Source organism: Labrus mixtus, chromosome 20 (genome assembly GCF_963584025.1).
Source record: "Labrus mixtus chromosome 20, fLabMix1.1, whole genome shotgun sequence".
Taxonomy (NCBI): Eukaryota; Metazoa; Chordata; class Actinopteri; order Labriformes; family Labridae; genus Labrus; species Labrus mixtus.
This window is the reverse complement of record NC_083631.1, coordinates 9,011,173-9,028,381: the sequence shown is the minus strand read 5'-3', so window position 1 is coordinate 9,028,381 and position 17,209 is coordinate 9,011,173. Positions and strand designations below refer to the sequence as shown.

At 43.1% G+C, this 17,209-nt stretch overlaps 2 protein-coding genes and 2 long non-coding RNA genes across 4 annotated transcripts in view; 1 reads left to right on the top strand and 3 right to left on the bottom strand.

Moving 5' to 3' along the window:
* Positions 1-1,190: 1,190 nt before the first annotated feature.
* Positions 1,191-4,975, bottom strand: natd1 (protein NATD1). The gene is made up of 3 exons (XM_061027322.1): positions 4,739-4,975; positions 2,991-3,109; positions 1,191-2,727 (listed from the first exon to the last, which is right to left on the bottom strand). Exons 1-3 carry the CDS (start codon positions 4,845-4,847, stop codon positions 2,611-2,613), a joined length of 345 nt encoding a protein of 114 aa, XP_060883305.1. The 5' UTR covers positions 4,848-4,975; the 3' UTR covers positions 1,191-2,610.
* Positions 4,976-5,907: 932 nt separating this feature from the next.
* Positions 5,908-17,209, top strand: part of LOC132954691 (trichohyalin) — a 12,923-nt gene continuing 1,621 nt past the window's right edge. Inside the window, exons 1-16 of the mRNA XM_061027319.1 lie at positions 5,908-6,323; positions 7,016-7,079; positions 8,299-8,647; positions 8,830-8,896; positions 9,039-9,174; positions 9,659-9,768; positions 10,196-10,473; positions 10,704-10,891; positions 10,978-11,076; positions 11,183-14,077; positions 14,487-14,634; positions 14,910-15,015; positions 15,135-15,291; positions 15,410-15,502; positions 15,644-15,730; positions 16,697-16,832. Of these exons, the coding sequence (XP_060883302.1) occupies positions 6,304-6,323; positions 7,016-7,079; positions 8,299-8,647; positions 8,830-8,896; positions 9,039-9,174; positions 9,659-9,768; positions 10,196-10,473; positions 10,704-10,891; positions 10,978-11,076; positions 11,183-14,077; positions 14,487-14,634; positions 14,910-15,015; positions 15,135-15,291; positions 15,410-15,502; positions 15,644-15,730; positions 16,697-16,832 (4,933 nt within the window). The 5' untranslated portion in view covers positions 5,908-6,303. The remainder of the gene's footprint in view (positions 6,324-7,015; positions 7,080-8,298; positions 8,648-8,829; positions 8,897-9,038; positions 9,175-9,658; positions 9,769-10,195; positions 10,474-10,703; positions 10,892-10,977; positions 11,077-11,182; positions 14,078-14,486; positions 14,635-14,909; positions 15,016-15,134; positions 15,292-15,409; positions 15,503-15,643; positions 15,731-16,696; positions 16,833-17,209) is intronic.
* On the bottom strand, positions 9,025-15,746 carry LOC132954694 (uncharacterized). Its single transcript, XR_009665835.1, has 6 exons — positions 15,619-15,746; positions 15,105-15,225; positions 14,453-14,650; positions 10,175-10,248; positions 9,681-9,749; positions 9,025-9,152 (listed from the first exon to the last, which is right to left on the bottom strand). It is a non-coding gene; the product is annotated as an uncharacterized LOC132954694 (long non-coding RNA).
* LOC132954695 (uncharacterized) overlaps positions 16,176-17,209 on the bottom strand; it is a 20,094-nt gene continuing 19,060 nt past the window's right edge. Inside the window, exon 4 of the long non-coding RNA XR_009665836.1 lies at positions 16,176-16,329. This is a non-coding gene — a long non-coding RNA (uncharacterized LOC132954695). The remainder of the gene's footprint in view (positions 16,330-17,209) is intronic.

Genomic DNA, 17,209 nt, shown 5'->3' with positions numbered 1-17,209 from the left:
TTTTCACTTGCGCTGTGGATTTTCTTTATTTGTGATGTTGTCATTTGTGTACCTGTCGTGTCTTGTTGCCTGCTGCAGATCTAATTTCCTTTGGGGTAATAATGAAGTTAAAGTTGTACTGTGAGAATTAATGTTATTGATGTGTATTTATGTAATCTATAACTAACAAAATATTGTCAATGAAGAGCCCTTGAAGAGTAGCTGTACGGTTTAATACAGAGTCTAATGGGGATCTTAATAAACAAACGAACAGAGAGTAGACCCTTGGGCACTTAGGAGGACATTAGACAGCAGATGGTGTTTACACATTTATGTGTTTTATGTTTATTGGAAGCTGATTAAATGTGCAGTTTGGTAATAAAGGTAGGGCGTCATTGTGTTTATGTTCACTGTCTGTGACGACCCCTGAATGTGTCAGCGCTATTCCTGTTGCTTTGATAGGGAGGGGCGGGGCCAGTTAATTTGATTTCATGCTCCTGGAACTCTCTCTCTCTCTCTCTCTCTCTCTCTTAACATCACCAACTTTGGGTTGTTGTCTTTGTTTTGTCAAAGCAACACCACACACACCATTGCAATTACAGACTGAATGTTATTTTACTTGGATGTTTTGCCTTAGTTTTTAATAAATTATTCAATCTCTTTAAACCGTGTGGTCTCCCTTTTTGTCCAGCCTTGTTTGTGACAAAATAAAAATTCAGCTTACCTTGTCTTTACAGTGTCATTCTTAATACCTCCACCAGGTGGCGCCAGATCGATTTATTTCCCACTTCAGTCGCTGCTAGACCTCTTTAATGAAATTAATCCACACCGTTGAGTCTGCGATAACTCGGGGTTTAAAAGTACGGAAACCCAAGCGGACATAAATCCATATATTTTACTTTACTCCGTTTTCCCGTGATAAGTAACTTTAGGTTGTTTTTTCAAGAACAAGACTTAACTATCTTGCTTTCTCGGGATAACAACACTGACTTTAATTGATCTCATGCTTAATGCTGCTGTATAAAATAACTAAACGACTACTTTGAGTTTTTAATCTTTCCATGAAACATTCAAAACAAAAACAAAACATTATTTTTTTTTAGCCTGACATCCAAAAACTCATTCATGTGATAAACAGCTCAGCTGAAGTGAAGCTGCAAAAACATAGTATAACTGTTCTTTTCTTTATAAAATATTCTGAGAATACTCAATGAAATTTCGATTTCTTTATTTATAGATAACAAGAAGAAAAAAAACAAAAGTGTAAAGCACAAAACAAATGAATATCGGTTCATTTTTACTCATCTGGTCGAGCCATGCAGCTCAGGATTTCCTTTCAAGCAAACACACGGATACAAACATGAGAACAAGAGGAGTAGGTGCATCACCTAAGAGAGAGAGAGAGAGTCATTTCCTGCAGTAACCTCTGGGCGATCGAAGCAGACAACACGCTCATCTTCATCCTGACAGTGTGAAGTAACCTGAGGGATTCTTCTCTTCAACACTTTAGATTGTCAACAGCAACAACAAAAAGACAACTCATGAAGAGGTGAAAGAGAGAGAGTGCCACGACGAGCTGTCCTCTCTGATGACCTTTATCAGCTGACATAAGGGGAAGGGTTAATGAGTAAAGACCTTGACACATCATTTCCTGAATGACTAAAGGGAGGCAGAATGTAACAGTGCTGTTTTATGAAACGCTGGTTGGAGCAGAAATATTCATCAATATCCCCACTGAGGTTTTTTCTTTTTTTTAACCACACAGTGACAAACTTCAGACCCAATTTATCACACATGACATGTTAATGTAACCTTTGACCTTGAATGTAACCTTTAACACACAGGCGAGATCATTATTACTCGGTGTTTGTTCTTTGGTTTACAAATCCCTGCACCGTTTCCGGATCAATTCGAGACACAAATTATAGATCGTGAAAGTCTGTTACCGGGCAGAATGTGAGAGGATCTCCAGAGTTTGAGAAAAGAAATGTTTTCAAAATCCAAATGATATCTTTTTCTTTAATTTGCGTCGCCAGGTATCGTCACACCCCTTCTCTTCTGATGTTAAAGATAACTTTAGCATTTGTAATCTACTACACTAGCATTTTAGCCCAAAGAAACCAAACTTTACTAACAGGGTAGCCCAAAAATAAAGAAGAATATAAAGAAAGAGGAAGCACAAAAGTCATCACAGTTGGTCAGTGAAGGCATCATTGCCTCTATTTAGACACCGCCGGCGCCCATCACTTGCTCACGACCAATGAACAAATGAATGGAGGACAGAGAATTTGCATCCCAATATTTGACCCCCAGCTGGTCTCTATCATTCCTAACCCTTCGGAGGGTTTCGGTCTGACGGAACAGCTTTGGTTACTTTAACTGCTCATAATTATCAGAATTTGTGGCCGGCTGGTCCGCTTCTTAGTTCTGGTTCTGGACAAAAGTCAAGCGTGGACCGAATGCTCAGCTCACAGACGTCTTCTCTGTGTCTCTGGAGTAGCTCAAAGTCCTTTTTAACGATGCCTGGAAGGTCCTGTTTGTGTATCGGTCCTGTAACTCCAAAGCATGCTGCAGCACAGTGTGAATCCTCCAGGAGTCTCTTTCTCCCGCTCCTGTCAGAGCAGCATCGGGTCATTGATAAATATGTTCAAAGTACTGAGGCTGAGGATTCTCTTTGACGTATTTCTGGATGTACCAGCAGGTCAAATGGGCCTTCAGGTCCTCTTCCACCACGAAATCCATGGCTGCCTGCCGTCATAGAAGATACAAATCAGATCAAACAGGTCGTCTACAAGTACTCTGCACCTTTCTTCAGGTGTGTTCTTTAGGTGGATTTACGTCATAGATTAAAGTATCTCAAACAGAAGTTCAGTCACCAAAATAAAATACTGTAATAAAGAAACTCTGTCCTACAGCTGATCAATATTTTCTTTTATAACGTGCATTGTTAAATTGGTTAAAATATTTTCAGCTGGGCTCAAATAAAAACAGCCAGTCTTCAGGTGTTCTACCTTGGCCAGGTGCTTGGCTATCCCTCTCCCTCTGTAAGCATCTGGAACCTCGGTGTGCTGAAGGTCCACCGTCTTCTTCCCGACATATTCGTACAGAAGAACGGCTCGATCGTGAGATCCTGAGGGCAGAAAGAAGTTCAAGATTATACATTTTATGAAGTGTGCTTGTCGCTGATCTTTCTCAGAGATGATATAAGACGCCCACACTGACGACATTTCCTTTAAGCGTGAATATGAAAACAAATCAAGAGTTTCTCCCAACAGGTCAAATAAAATCATTTTCTCTGAATCAGCAGTCAGGTGTAAAAGCTTCACAGCATCAAACTGAAGTGACACATCAGATACTGACATCAGTGCATGCCACAAGCCAAGTATCGGCCGATACCGATGTTTAACTGATAAATCAACTCATCCCAATATACGTTATTAGAAGTTAACTAGTTACAAGAACACTAAGTTAGCCCAGTTTGTTCAGGAAAGAAATAAACATAGAAAAGGATGCCTCGTCAACACATTTAAAAACATGACTTCCTTTCGTATTTTATTTATATTTCAGATCAGGTGTTCTACGTAATAGTGCTACCCATCAAGATGTGCTACTGTGTGGCTCTGTGCAGTACAGGAAGCATTATTTGATAAGGGGATATTTATCTATCAGTGTGCTTCCTATAAAATCTTAAATTATGGTTTTATAATGGAGTATCAAAACATGCTTCCTGTTCCCTAGTGGAGCAAACGCAGTGAGTAGTGGTGTTTAAAAGAGGATTTATTTACTAGAGGATTACTCTCAATCGAGATACGCCCCCCCCCCCCCCTTAAATCATAATTAATAGAGAACCAAAACCTCCTCCTCGTACTCTGATGATGACAATAGTGAGAAGTTAATTAATATTAAGTTATTGTTCCAGTAGCATTATTTCATAGGAGATATGGAGAGCCTCTGTGCATCGTTTCGCACAATGGGAGCGTTTTCTGACAAGGCAGCACATCTCGACAGAACACCCGAGTACCTCCGAGCTGTGTAAGAAACTCACAGTCTATAACTACAACATGGCCGCTTCACAAGACAAGCATGACTTCTTTCACACCCTGACAGACATCTGCTTGAGAAGAAAAATGGATTATGAGCTGTGAGGAAACACACACAGACACACAGAGACAGACAGACAGACAGACAGATAAAGATCTTCTTTCAGGGTTGGACAGCTTCCCTCTTCTGATGAACTCCTCAATGCTGAAATGATTTGACATTAAATGACAGTGACCTGGACAGACACATTAAAACATCTATAAACTAAAGAATCAAAGTTTAAAACTAAAGGAAATTCGTTTTAAGTCGTTAAACAACATATTTATAACTGTGATTATTAATAATTATGTAAAATAATGCAAATGAATGTAAGTTATTGTCGCCTGAATAATAACTTTTAAAGGCTGTGTAGAGGTTGTCATAGGATAACTTAATGTGAGTGTTTATTTATGTTTGTTAAGGTGTGTTTTGTAAATGGGAGGGGGAGGATGAGTTTCCAGAAGAGGAAGAAGTTAGAAAAACAAGCTAATAAAGACGTGACATTCACTCGGTGTGAAATTAACAACGCCTCTGTGGATGAAATGGCAGCTGGGTTCATGATTTAGGACAGGACGTCGATGTTAGCAGCCAGGACATGTTTTTTTTTTCCCCTGCAGCAGCCTCTGAGCATGCTAACGTTAGCCACGTTAGCATGCTAATGTTTACATGTCGGACTCACCGTTCAGCCTGATGACAAACTGCCGCCGCTTCCGGTCGTGTTCCACCTGAATCTGCGAGCTGTTCGGGTCGAAAGCGTTCACCTGAGCCGCCTGAGCTGCCTGGGCCATGATAGAGGATGATGGATGTGCGACTGGACGGCGATGCTAACACAGAAATGGCTACAAGAAATGATGAACAAAACACTCCATCCAACGAAATCAGCTGTAAGGTCACGTGACGTACAGCCAATCAGCGCCGGTTATCGTCAGACAAGAAGAAACCATGAGGAAACACATCAACACAGTTTATTATTATTATTATTATTATTATTATTATTAATAATAATAATAATAAGTATTACTGATCTTTAAAATTAAATATAATGTGGCCTGTTTATATAAACACATTCCTGTGGCTTGAAGCAACATTACAATATAATGAATCAATTAATTGAAATTAATTAATTAATTTCCTCTTCCTGTTCTGCACATGTACCTGGCCCTAAGGTACCAACATATTATACAAAAACATGTTCCTCTAACTCTAACATGTGTCTCTAGTCTGTCTACAAACCCCCCAATGATGAGAAAAGTCCATCCTCTCCGTCTTCTGACTGCTCCACTTTTCAGAAAATGTGTGCTCAAACAGGCCGTTTGGAGATTTTCCCTTCATGACATCACAAAGGGCAGTAGCCCCTCCCCCAGGTGGGTGACACTCCCACAGCTAGGTGTTTGTTCTGCCCTCTGGGTCTGCCTTCTCACCGTAAACAATAGGACATGGAGCGAGAAAGCACCGAGACACCCAAGCCCTTCCAGAGAGGGGGCGTGGTCAGACACAGCTCATTTACATATTTAAAGGTACAGACAGTGTTTTTCTTTACATAAAATAAAGTATTTTTTAAAAACCAATCACCTAACATCGACATCATTCCTGATTGAATTAAATTATGATAATCATTCTTTAAACTTTACAGCGTTAATGTGTATCGTTTAATTTACCGCCTTCTTAGCGTACTCCTCTGACCTCTTTGCCTCGACAAACTCAATTAAATGAACGACTCATTAGTTCAGCTTCTTTAGCTCTTGTTGCATTTAATAGTCTTTGATAGGTCAGGTGAGGTCACGGCTCCTCAAGTGGAGTGTGTGTGTGTGTGTGTGTGTGTCCTCGGAGCCGTCAGCAGGTAAATCATCTTCAGTTGAATCTCAGAGAGGTCGTGTATTTCTCTCTGTTCTTGTCCCTGATTGTGTTGACGTCAAACAAACTCTGATATGAATCTAAATTTGATGAATATTTTCCGTTTTCCTTGACGTCGTCATCGGCAGGTACGTCAAGTTCACTCACATTAAAGTGGAGTAATCCCGTTAAGCTCGTGGCCTAATCCAGAAAAACTCTTATGCGGGTTTGGATTAAGAGTGTGTAAAGGTGTGTTTCTTTCTCACACTGTTGTAGAGCAAACCTCTGTGTGATTTCTTCTCTCTGATTTTTGCCGCGGTGAGAATGAGACCAGACTGATAACGTGAGCCTGAAGATCTCACGCTGGTCTTCATAGTTTCATTTAGTGTTTTTATTTATTGAACAGCTAGAATGATGTCTAAGAAGCAGAGGTAAGTTGACTTCTTTTAGGTTTTCCCGTAAATAACATGTTATTGTGTCTGACATGATGTACAGGCCTAAATGGAGAAGCACAGAGTTCTCAGTAGATCTAAAAACATTCATCAGGTCTTGACTGAAGGTTGATTTGATTCTTTACCTGTTGGCCCTCTGTCTCTGTGTGAACATTAAAGTTTACAGGCTGTGGTAAAGATTTAAATGTTGTTTTTCAAGCCTCCACTTTACTCTCATATGGCTGCCAAATCACGTCAGTGCACATCCTCGCACCATGCTGCTAGCTCTGGGTGCTAATTTACTGCGTATGAAATGTCCCTCCGTCTCCTCTGAGGTGATAACAGCTTCCTGATTAGAGCCTCGGACGTTAAATCAGAAAGAAAAGATGATTTTCTTTCAGGAGCTACGTGACATCGAGATGATTTTGCAGTCTATCTTTTTGTTTGCTTTTAACATAAATGACTCTGACAGTGTAGAGACTGCACAGATCATCCTGATCATAACTGACTCAGATGTTTATGAACATTTCCATTAACTCGGCTACATTCTTCAGCCTCTGCTCATGAATTCTTCATATAAACAAAGTGATAAATGTGTTTGAATAAAGTCAACGTAAATGAACATAAACTGCTGAATATCTGATGTTTTCTGAGTTTGAAGGGTGATTTAATGATCTGAATCTTTTCTCCAGCAGGTGTCATGACAACCTGGTGAACTCTAAGAGCAACACACCGACACAGAGAGCCAAGAGGAGGGTGAGTGTCTCACTGACGAACGCTGCTTTGCTAATTTAGTGACACTTCTGACCTGAACATCTAAATTAAGTTTGTCCAGAGTGACCTGATGCAGAAGCCCTAAGTACAGAAGTATACATCCAAACATTTGATTTGTTTATCCCGTTGATAACGAGTTAATTTTGGTTGTTTTCTTGAGATCCTGTCTTATTTATCTGGTTATTTCTCGGGGTAATAACGCTTCTGTCCTATAATAACTGGTTAATTTCTCAAAATCTTGAGAAAGCAGACAAAATGTATTCGTTATCTGGGCGTTATTATCTAGAGATAATGAGATAAATAAGTGGAGATCTCAGGAATAACAACCCAAATTAAAGATTTTTATTTTTGTGCTTTTTGCCTTTATATAAATTAGGCAGTGGAGAGAGAAGTAAATCAGAGAGAGAGAGAGAGAGGAATGACGTGCAGGAAAAGGAGTCTCGGGCTGGACTTGAACCTGGGCTGCCCGCTTGGAGGACTATCACATGGGGCGCGACCTTTTGTTTTATCAATAATGTAAAATGCAAGATATGCTTTTTAAAAATCTGGTTTTAAAAGCGTTAAAATATTTTATTTCCCTGATTAACAAACCTAACTCTTCCTCTATTAGAGCACTGTGCATATAAAAGTGTTTAGACTTTTATTTAATACTCAGAATATAAACCGTCCCATCAGTGACTATGAGATCCTCTGAGTGTGTGCAGGTTTTCATTGTGATTTATGTCTCCATTAATGTGTGAAGATCCAGTCAGTGGAATTACGAGCAGCAGACCTGCTCAGTCAGGCCTCTTCAGCCTCCTCTCATTGATTTTCTTCGTCTCGGGGTTTGGCCCCAGATTGATCACCTCTGCAGTTGTTGAGGTTGCATCTCCAGAGAATACCCCGCACAGTGCGTGTGTGTGACGGCCTCCCGATGGTCAAGTGTGATTAAGTTTGATGTTTGTTTGTGTTTGTTGGCGGTCACAGTCGGTCAGATGGTACTTAAGCAAATTAAGAGCTCTTGTGAGGATTAAAAGGTTTTCGCCAGAGTTGATTGGATTGTACGCGTCAAAGAGTCCGAGTTTGGAGGAGGGTTTAGCAGAGGGTGCGATGTTTGATATCTAAACTGTGTCATCCTCAAACCTTGAAACCTCACAGAGAGCTGTCTCTTTGATTTATTTTCTCAGATAATCACTCTGCTCTGTTTCCCTCTCTCCCACAGGAACCAGCAGCTTTATCACCTCCTGTGAGGAGCGGAGGTAAACATGCGTGCAGCAGTGCGTCTAAAGCCAGCGTGAGTTGTGTGAGGAGTAACAGCTTCAGCAGCAGGGGGTTGGACTCGTCTGTGAGCGGCAGCAGAGCCGGAGGCAGTTTGAAGAGAAGCAGCGTCGGCCAGCAGAACTTTATTAACCCGCCGAGCAGCAGAGCAGCTCCTCGCCCCGCCAAACCGCCTCTACGCCTCTGCAGCAGCCGCAGCTTCTCGTCCCTCCAAACCGCCTCTCTCACCACCGCCACGTTCAGCCGGAGCAGCCACTCGCTCAGCAGACTGGACCAGAAATCCAGCAGAGACAGTATGTTCACTTGTTTCATTTATTTCACTCACTAATATCTACCCAGAAATCGGTCAGATATCCTCTTCATAAATCCTTTAAAATCTTCATTGTGGTTGTAATGTTTGAAAGTGTTATTTTTTCTTTTTCTCTAAAGATTTTGTAAGAACATTTTTTTGTCTTTGCTGCAGTCTTTAAAACAGATTCAGAGCACAGTGATCGAAGTTCACAGGTGAAAAAAGGACGAGTGACTTCTGGCCAGCTCAGCAGGTTTGTTGTTTTGAACTGTTGCTCCAAGACTTTTGTTTAAACGTGTTCTCTTGAAATGTTGTCTTAGAGCTGTGTGAAATGTTGAAGTGAATAAAAGCTGATAGTGATGTGCAATGAATGATAACCTGCTCTGTCTTTGAAGGACTAACAGCGACCTGTGTCACGGTGACGATGCTGAGAAGATGAAAACACGCAGCTCCTCTGAGCCTGCAGAGTCCTCGTCCTCGCTGGTCTCCACCTCTGAATGTCATCAGCACTGCAACAAAGTCAAGAAACAGGTTAGCTTCACTTGAAGGTGTATCATTGATCTCTTCACTCTGTTCCTCGGAGTGACTGCTGACATGCTGGATTACGCTCTTGATGAGAAACAACAAAAATTATGGTGGTTCTGAAATATTTGATTCTGTTTTTGGTGTACTGTTTGTTCTGGTTGTAGGAGCCATAACGTGTATTTTTACCTCTCTCGATTATTTGTTATGTTTTGCTCTTTACATGGATTGATATCATTCCCGGTAATTTGCAGTTGGAGTTGTTTTATCTTAGTTTAGTTGTCAGTTGTGTGGTGATGGCAGACAAAGAGGGTCAGTGGGTTTGAATATTTTCTGGAACAGAAGAGCGGCGGGCTGAAGAAGTCAGGGTCTTTGATTTGATCCAATATGATGTTTTTGATAAACTCTTCAGAGATGTTAATACGATTATTCTGCCTTTCGCTCTAATGTGTGAACTGAATGATCTTAAATATGATATCTGTGTTTCCCACAGAACAGAGATGGAGTGTACTCACTCTGTGCAATGACCTCTGGGATGAGACGTAACCTGGTCCACGCCGTGTTGAAGAATGTGAGGCCCAGTCCTACACCGGACGCCACAAGGTTAAAAAAAACAAAAACATTTTTATTTATTACTAGAAGTGCTGCATTTTCGTTTACTCAGATATTTTATTTTACAGTTTCAAAGATGTAACAACACCAAAACTTAGTCCCACTAAAAATGTAATTAAACAATGTAAAGGTGGATAAAGGGAAAGCTTTCCGGGGCCCAGTCACATGGGGAGGGTCCATAGAGGTTCACAAAAAAACATTGTCCATTCCTTTTTCTAAGCAACAAGCAAACTATTTTATTTCACACCTAAATAAATACTAGTCATTTGTAGGATTCCAACAATAAAGTTAAAGCAGCGCAGATGTGCAGCATAATGAAGTGATCCCAGTTTCTTAACCCTTTACATGTTTCTGTTCTACCCTACTAAACACATTACCTGTTGTGTAAAGTCTGTACCTGTCTCTGGTGTTCCCACAGCTCTGTGACAGAGCAGCAGCCACACTCACATAAGTCTGACGCTCTGCAGAAATCTGAACACACAAACAGCGTTTCACCAGACTGTGCAGAGGAAACACAAACACAGCACAAAGATCAGGAGCTCACACTGCAGAGTCCTGCTGATAAAAGCTCTGACTCGTCTACAATCTCCTCCTGTCACATTATCTCCCCCACTTCACCCTTCGACTCCCCCATCACATCATCCATCGGGCCGTCAGAGCGGGTGGAGGAGGGTGAAGGTGCTTCCACACAGACCGGTGAGTCAGTGAACAAACTGGGAAGAATAAAAAATCAGTCATCAGAAGTTTGATCAGCTCTATAGGAGAAGAGATCAAGTTTGACGGATTCTTTTGCTTTGAATGTTTTGCTCCCTCATCTTGGTCTGACCAGAGTCACCTTAAACTAGATTATTTTATAAGAATGACAGACAAATAATAAAAACAGGATTGAACTAAAATGTATTTCTTTTTGCTCGTCTGTGCGCCAGGTACGACCGATTCATCCTCGGTAGTTGCAGGAGCAGAAAGTCGCACCACAACAATGCCGTCAAACGACAAGTGTTTGGATGAACGTTTAACCACGGAGAGTGAAACTGATCAAGTGAACAGCACGACTACGAGTGGGGAACAACAAGTTTCAATAAATGAGCAGAAAACTTGGCAACTTATAAAAGAGGTAAGATCATGTCGGGGTGTCTTCAAACCGTTCTGATACAAAATACATAAATGTCCAGCGTGACAGTTTGTTGAATTTCTCTGAAGCTTGAACTGACACAGAGGGAATTGTCTCGACTGCAGCAGATAAACAGTGATCTGCAGGAAGAGCTACAACAACAGAGAGAGAATCCTTCTCCTTCACAGGTACAACACACGATCATGAATATTCACACTTAAAGAAGTCATCATTTCTATATGAAGAACAACATGCAGAAACAGTTTCTTATCAAAGCTTGTCGTCTTCCTGTAGCTTGGTAGTCTTTCAAACGGCTCTCCGGGTCAAGCTCTGGCTCTACAGAGACTGCAGAAGATGAACCACGACCTCCACTCTGAGCTGGAGGCTCTGAGGAGGAGTCAGGAGGAGGCCAGAGAGGCTGAGCTGAGGAGTAGAGTGGATCTCTTGGCTCAGCAGGCACAGTTATTGGTCACTGGTGATGCCACGGCACTCGCACAAGCCCATCTGGAGCAAGACCGCCGGCGGTTTCAGGAGCAGCGGGTGGAGTGGGAACACTGCGTGGCCTCCCTGAAGTCCCAGCTGAGTGCTGCTGAGGAGCAGAGGAAGGAGGCTGAGGAGCAAAGGAGGGAGGTCGAGTCTCGTTTCACACAGCTGCAGCAGGAGGTGCAGGGTTATCACAGTCTCCAGGAGGAGGCCATTCTCTTACAGAAAAATCTGCAAGAGACGAAAACTCAACTTCAAGCTAATGAGGAGGCCCAGGCTCAGAAAGAGGCTCGCCTGCAGAAGCACCTCCTGCTCCTTCAGGCGAGTCAGGACAGAGAGCGGAGGAGTCTGGCTGCTAGTCTGGCACAAGCAGAACAACACTCACAGGTCCTCCAGGAGAGACTAGACAGGGCTGAGGAGCAGCTGGGGAGCCTGAATAAGAGTCAGACGTGGACCAAGGGCATTGAGAGAGCTCAGCAGCAGCTCCAGGAGGAGCTAACGTGTACAGTTACAGCTGTGCAGAAACTTCAGGAGGAGAGAGAGCAGGTGGAGCGTCGCTGTGAGGACCTGCAGAGTCAGTTATCCGAGGCAGACGTGGAGGTGAGTCGGCTGCAGAGCCGCCTGAAAACCGACGAGACGCACTACTACAACATGGAGCACTCGTATGAGAGAGTTTCTGAGGAGCTGCAGGTGGCCTTAGGGAGGGTGAAGCAGAAGGAGGCAGACATTCAGGACATAAGAGAGGGCTACGAGAGGCTGCTGGACAGAAAGGAGCAGGAGCTGATTGAAATCCTGCTGAAGATGGAGGTGTTAGGAAACAGTCTGGAGGAGACGGAGGTGAAGCTGAATGAGAAGATGACAGAGTGTAGCTGCTCCTCCTCTCAGCAGAAGAATGAATCCTCAGAGACTCCTCAACAGACCGCTGATCCAGTCAGGACAAAGGAAGCAGACAGTGGCCTGGTGTCAAACCACACAGGCGCTGTTGAACAGTCAGGACCCCGTTCTCTCACGGTTGACTCATCTCAGCAGTGTGATGTCACAGCTGATGACGACCCGGAGAAGTTTATGACCGTGATCCAGACTCTTGAGACGAAGCTGTTTGTAACAGAGGAGAAGCTAAGGGACATCATGCAGAGACTGGAGGAGCACCAGGGTCACACAGGCTGCCAGGACCCCCACCTCTGCTCCCAGCTGACCCAGAGCCGAGCCACCGCCCAGCACCTCAGTCTGCTGCTGCACAGCCAGGCCAAGCAGAGCCAGCGCTTCACTCAGGAGACAGAGAACTGCTGCAGGATGCTGGCGGGAAGGTTTCAGGTCGCACTGAACATCATACAGGTCTGCAGAGAGTGGCTTCAATCCGCACCGATTAATATAACAGAGTTTGAGAAGCAGTTATCCAGCGCTGCTGCCTGCCTTCAGCAAGGAGAAAGAGATGCAGAGAAACAGATTCAAGAATCATGCAACGCCGGCAGAGGAGAGGAGAAGATCCTGAAAGATGAAGCTTCAGCAGCTGCAGCTGAGAGAAAACACTCAGAGGTCGACATGGAAAGTGCAGGAAAGTGTTTCATGAGGGAACTCTTTGTCGTGGAGAAAATGGTGTCCGTCCTCCAGAGTCAGAGTGGGCGAGCACTCCTTGTACCGAGAGAAGATGAGGGAGATGTGGCAGCCAGATACAGAAGTTTAATCTCCCAAAGAATAGCGTTAAAGACAGAGAGAAGGACTCCATCTGGGAGGACAGAATGTGACAACAAAGAACCTGTAGAAGGCATCATCCATTCAGTCTGTGCTGAAGCAGAGCTCACGTATGCTGCCTTAAATCTTCTGCAGGAATTTGAGAGCGGGACAAGCGAAAGAAATAAAGAGAGGGAGCATGAGAGGAAAAGTCTGGCGGATATCTGCCCCCCAGAGCTGGCTCCTTATGAGGGCAGATGTTCAGAAGAAGAGGCAGGTGAAAACGATGACAAAAAGGAAGTGATGGAGAGAGAAGCAGACTGGTTAGAGAGACTTCTATCCCGCCTGCAGAGGAGAGTTAAGTGTTTACGCCAGCTGTGCCAGGAGACGTCTGATGGAGATGAAGCAGACTGCAGTACGGATGATTGTTGGGAAAACGCTTCTGCTTCTGACTTAAATCGGATGCTGGAGCAAGCGAAGTTGATTTATTTGTCGGAGAGACTGCGCTTGGATTTAGAGCAGCAAAGTGAGATGTTAAAGGACAAACTGCAAGCTCTGTGCAGAGAGGAAGAAATCAAATTGAAGGACGAGCAGGAGGCTTTTAATTACACCTTGTGTCAGCTCCAGGAGGACAACTCTGCGTTGAGAGAAGAACTGGAGCGTGTTGAGCTGAAGATCCTCTCAGAAGAGACCGGGAACCAGAGACTCCTGGAAAACATGCAGGAAATCGAGGATTATCACGAGGAACGGATGAACAAGCTGGAGGAAGAGTTTCAGGAGAAGATAAAAAAGCTGCAGCAGATCCACGAAGACGAGATGAAACACTTGCATGCTTACTACACTAAGTCTAGTTTGTTCAAAGAGAAGCAGATTCAAACCAGCACGAAAGCCCCAACTGTCCCTGAATGCACCTCCTCCTCATCAGACCAGACTGTGATGGAGAGGAGGACAAAAGAGGAGCTCAGGAACCCAACGACTGGAGGTGATGAAACAGCCGGGAGGGAAGCGTATCAGGAGGATCACGTAATACTTGAGGTAATAAAGATACTTGATCTTTGAAGTGATTCATATCCTGTCGTAAAGTAAATCCCTGCAGGAAAATTACTATTTCTAAAAACCCCTTGCAGAACTTTAGAGAAACAATTATCACATAGTTGCCCGACTGTGTTGCTGCTGGTTTGTTTTAAGATTATGTTTGCAGAAAGGGTTTTTGAATCAACTGGAAGTATGGGAAGGTGCTGCTCATTTTCAAACCAGTTAATCATCCAGATTTGTTATTTATAGTACATTTAATCAAATATCTAATGTTAATGATCCCTGTGAAAAACTCTTATCTATAAATATGACAGAGAGCATTCATCAGCACACACAGCAAAGCTGTAATTCTCTCTTATCTTTGCACCTGTGTACCTCAGCAGAAGAATGATTTGTCATTTGAATGTAGGCCCCATCTGATGAAAGCATCACCGCTTTGGAGGAGACGCACAGACAGCTGATGGGTGACCTGCAGCAGCAGCATCAGCAGGAGGTGGACGCTCTACTGAAGGAGAAAGACCAGCTGCTGCAGGAGGAGTCGGCCGCCACGATGGCAGGTAAACCATCGTCTGTCTGCAGGGAGCCATGCAAAAATAAATGCACTGTAAGCCTGTTAATACAAACAGAATGTTACATCATGTCAAAGCACCTTTTGGAGAAGTTGTTCTAGTTAAACTAATAATGTCTGGTTATTTGCAGTATTGATTTAGCTACATGTTAGAAAGAAGAAGCTTTAAGGGAGAGCTCGAGTTCACCATGAAAAGTTGAAGGAATTGCATTTACTCAGGGGAACAGTGCCACTCATCATGCAGGCTGTCGTCTCTTTCTGCAGCCATTGTGGCGATGAGGAGAGCACATAAACAGGAGCTGGAGAACAGCCGACGGTCTCAGCACATCAGGGAGAGTGCTGACATCACACAACTACAAATCGAGCACGAGTGAGTGACTTCTGGGGCGCTCCTCAGGCTCAGCTGCTCCATCCTTAGTTGCTTTCCACTGGACCTATTTTGCATCCGTACATCCTCACATGTTTGTTGTTTTGCTCCGCCCCCTGCAGGGAGGAGCTGGAGGTGTTGCAGAAGGAGCTCGAGACGTTGTCGGTTCAGCACACTCAGAAATGTCTGGAAAACTCTCAGCTGACCCATGAGCTGCAGGACGAGAGAAAGTCATCGATACAATACCAGAAAGAAAACCAGGAGCTCAAAAAGAAGCAGGTACAAACACTTTCTTTAATCCGGGACCTAATAACTGTTTGTTCTTTGTTTGAATGAACTAACACAAAGCACTTAATGAAATGCATCTCTGTGTCTTTTCTCTGTGTCATCCTTTCAGAGAGAACCAGATGAGATGACTCAGCGATGTTTCTCCCTGAATGGGAAGCAGCCGCATGCTGTCCCTCAAGAAAACGACTTCTATGAGATGGAGGTAAACGTCTGTGAAGCTTTAACCTCATGATGAATTCAGTTTGAGGCGCTTTAAATGCATTTATACAGTAAATATAGTGTTCCCTTCATAGTACAGTAACATATACTTTAACATACCGCCTGCTTTTCTCATTTGTGGCAGGTGATTCTGAGGGCGAGAGAGGCAGAGATGCAGTTTCTCAGGCAGGAAGCTTGCTCGCTCAGGGAGGAGTTGAAGATTGCTCGGATGGTACTGAATCTGTTTGAACTCGAAAAAAAAAATTACCTGAAGTGAAAAAAAGTGGAACAAATGAAATGAAATTAAGAACATGCAAAGCAACAAGTGAAACCTATTTAATTCAAACAACTATTTTAGTCCTTTTTGGGGCAATTGGTTTGGAGCAGCTTGCACATAAAAAACATAAATTAAACACAGTGAAGTACAGACAACAGATTACAGAAAAGAGCTAAAAAAATAAAATAAATTTGACCTAAAAAGAGATACCAATGTTTCACAGACTGATAGTAAACAACCAGGCTGAATAAAACTATAAAAGGATAAAAAGTCAGTTAAAACATAAAACCTAAAGGAGTGTTTAGTTATCTCATTGCAGAGGGGATCAATGATTTAAAATAGTTTTAGAAAAGGTCAAACATCGGGTGCCGGTAGCCTAACAGTTAGTGAGCGCACCCCGTGTACAGAGGCAGTAGTCCTCGTCGCAGCGGCTGCGGGTTCAAATCCGACCTCGGCCCTTTGCTGCATGTCATCCCCTCCTCTCTCCTTCCAACACTTCCATCTCTCTCTTCAGCTGTCCTTTCCAATAAAGGCAAAAAGGCCCAAAAATACATCTTAAAAATAGAAAAAAGAAAAGGTCAAACATAACGACATCGTGATGGAAAGAGAGAATATTCACGTAAAATCACATGAGCAGAAGAAGCCAAAATACTTTCTGTCTTTCGGAGGATCTGCTGGTTTCAAAATCAGAGAATCAGATTTTAACAAGACTGTTCAGACTGTTTCTGTCCTTCACTGAGAGGCTGTGAAATCTTCTCCTAACGTTTGATGTTTGCTGCAAGACGAAGGATCATTCAAATCATTATGATCAAACTGCAGTAAATCACTCTGTTTAATCAGGTTCTGTATGTAATGATGCACATCCAGCTAGTACACGTTGATGTGTGTTTAAGTGTGTATCTGTGTGTGTGTGTGTTACAGGACAAACTGTACGCCCAGAACAAGCTGAAGGCTCTTCATTCAAACAGTCAGGATGAAATCAGTCACGACGTCAAAAAACTCTGTGAAGATTTCAAGTTCTCCTCTTTAGGCAGAGACGCTTCAGCTCGGCGCCGCGGTGAGAAACTTTGTGTTCATTATAACAAACATGATAACCAATGAGAACACGTCATCATTTGCATATTAAGGACTCCTGCATCTCCCTCCATGTGGGAGTCTGTCAGTCCTCGCTCTCTCGTCTGCAGTTTATGCAAAACGCTGCTGCAAGATTTTTAACAGCTGCACGTAAATGGGACCACATTACCACCGTACACGCCTCCCTTCAATGGCACCCTGTTGATGTAAGAATTCATTTTAAAAGTGTATTACCGGTACTTGTTTTTAAGTCACTCCATGGTTAAGTCCCCTCTTATCTATCGGCACTTTGAATCCACTACACCCCAGGACCATCACTCAGGTTCCTCTCTCTCTGACGTCCCTCGAGCTCAGAGGAAA

Coding starts and splice junctions, on each gene's coding strand:
- natd1 (XM_061027322.1), bottom strand. CDS start 4,847: ATGGCCCAGGCAGCTCAGGCGGCTCAGGTGAACGCTTTCGACCCGAAC. Junction 3,110..4,738: donor GTTTGTCATCAGGCTGAACG/GTGAGTCCGACA, acceptor TTCTGCCCTCAG/GATCTCACGATCGAGCCGTT. Junction 2,728..2,990: donor TAGCCAAGCACCTGGCCAAG/GTAGAACACCTG, acceptor CTATGACGGCAG/GCAGCCATGGATTTCGTGGT.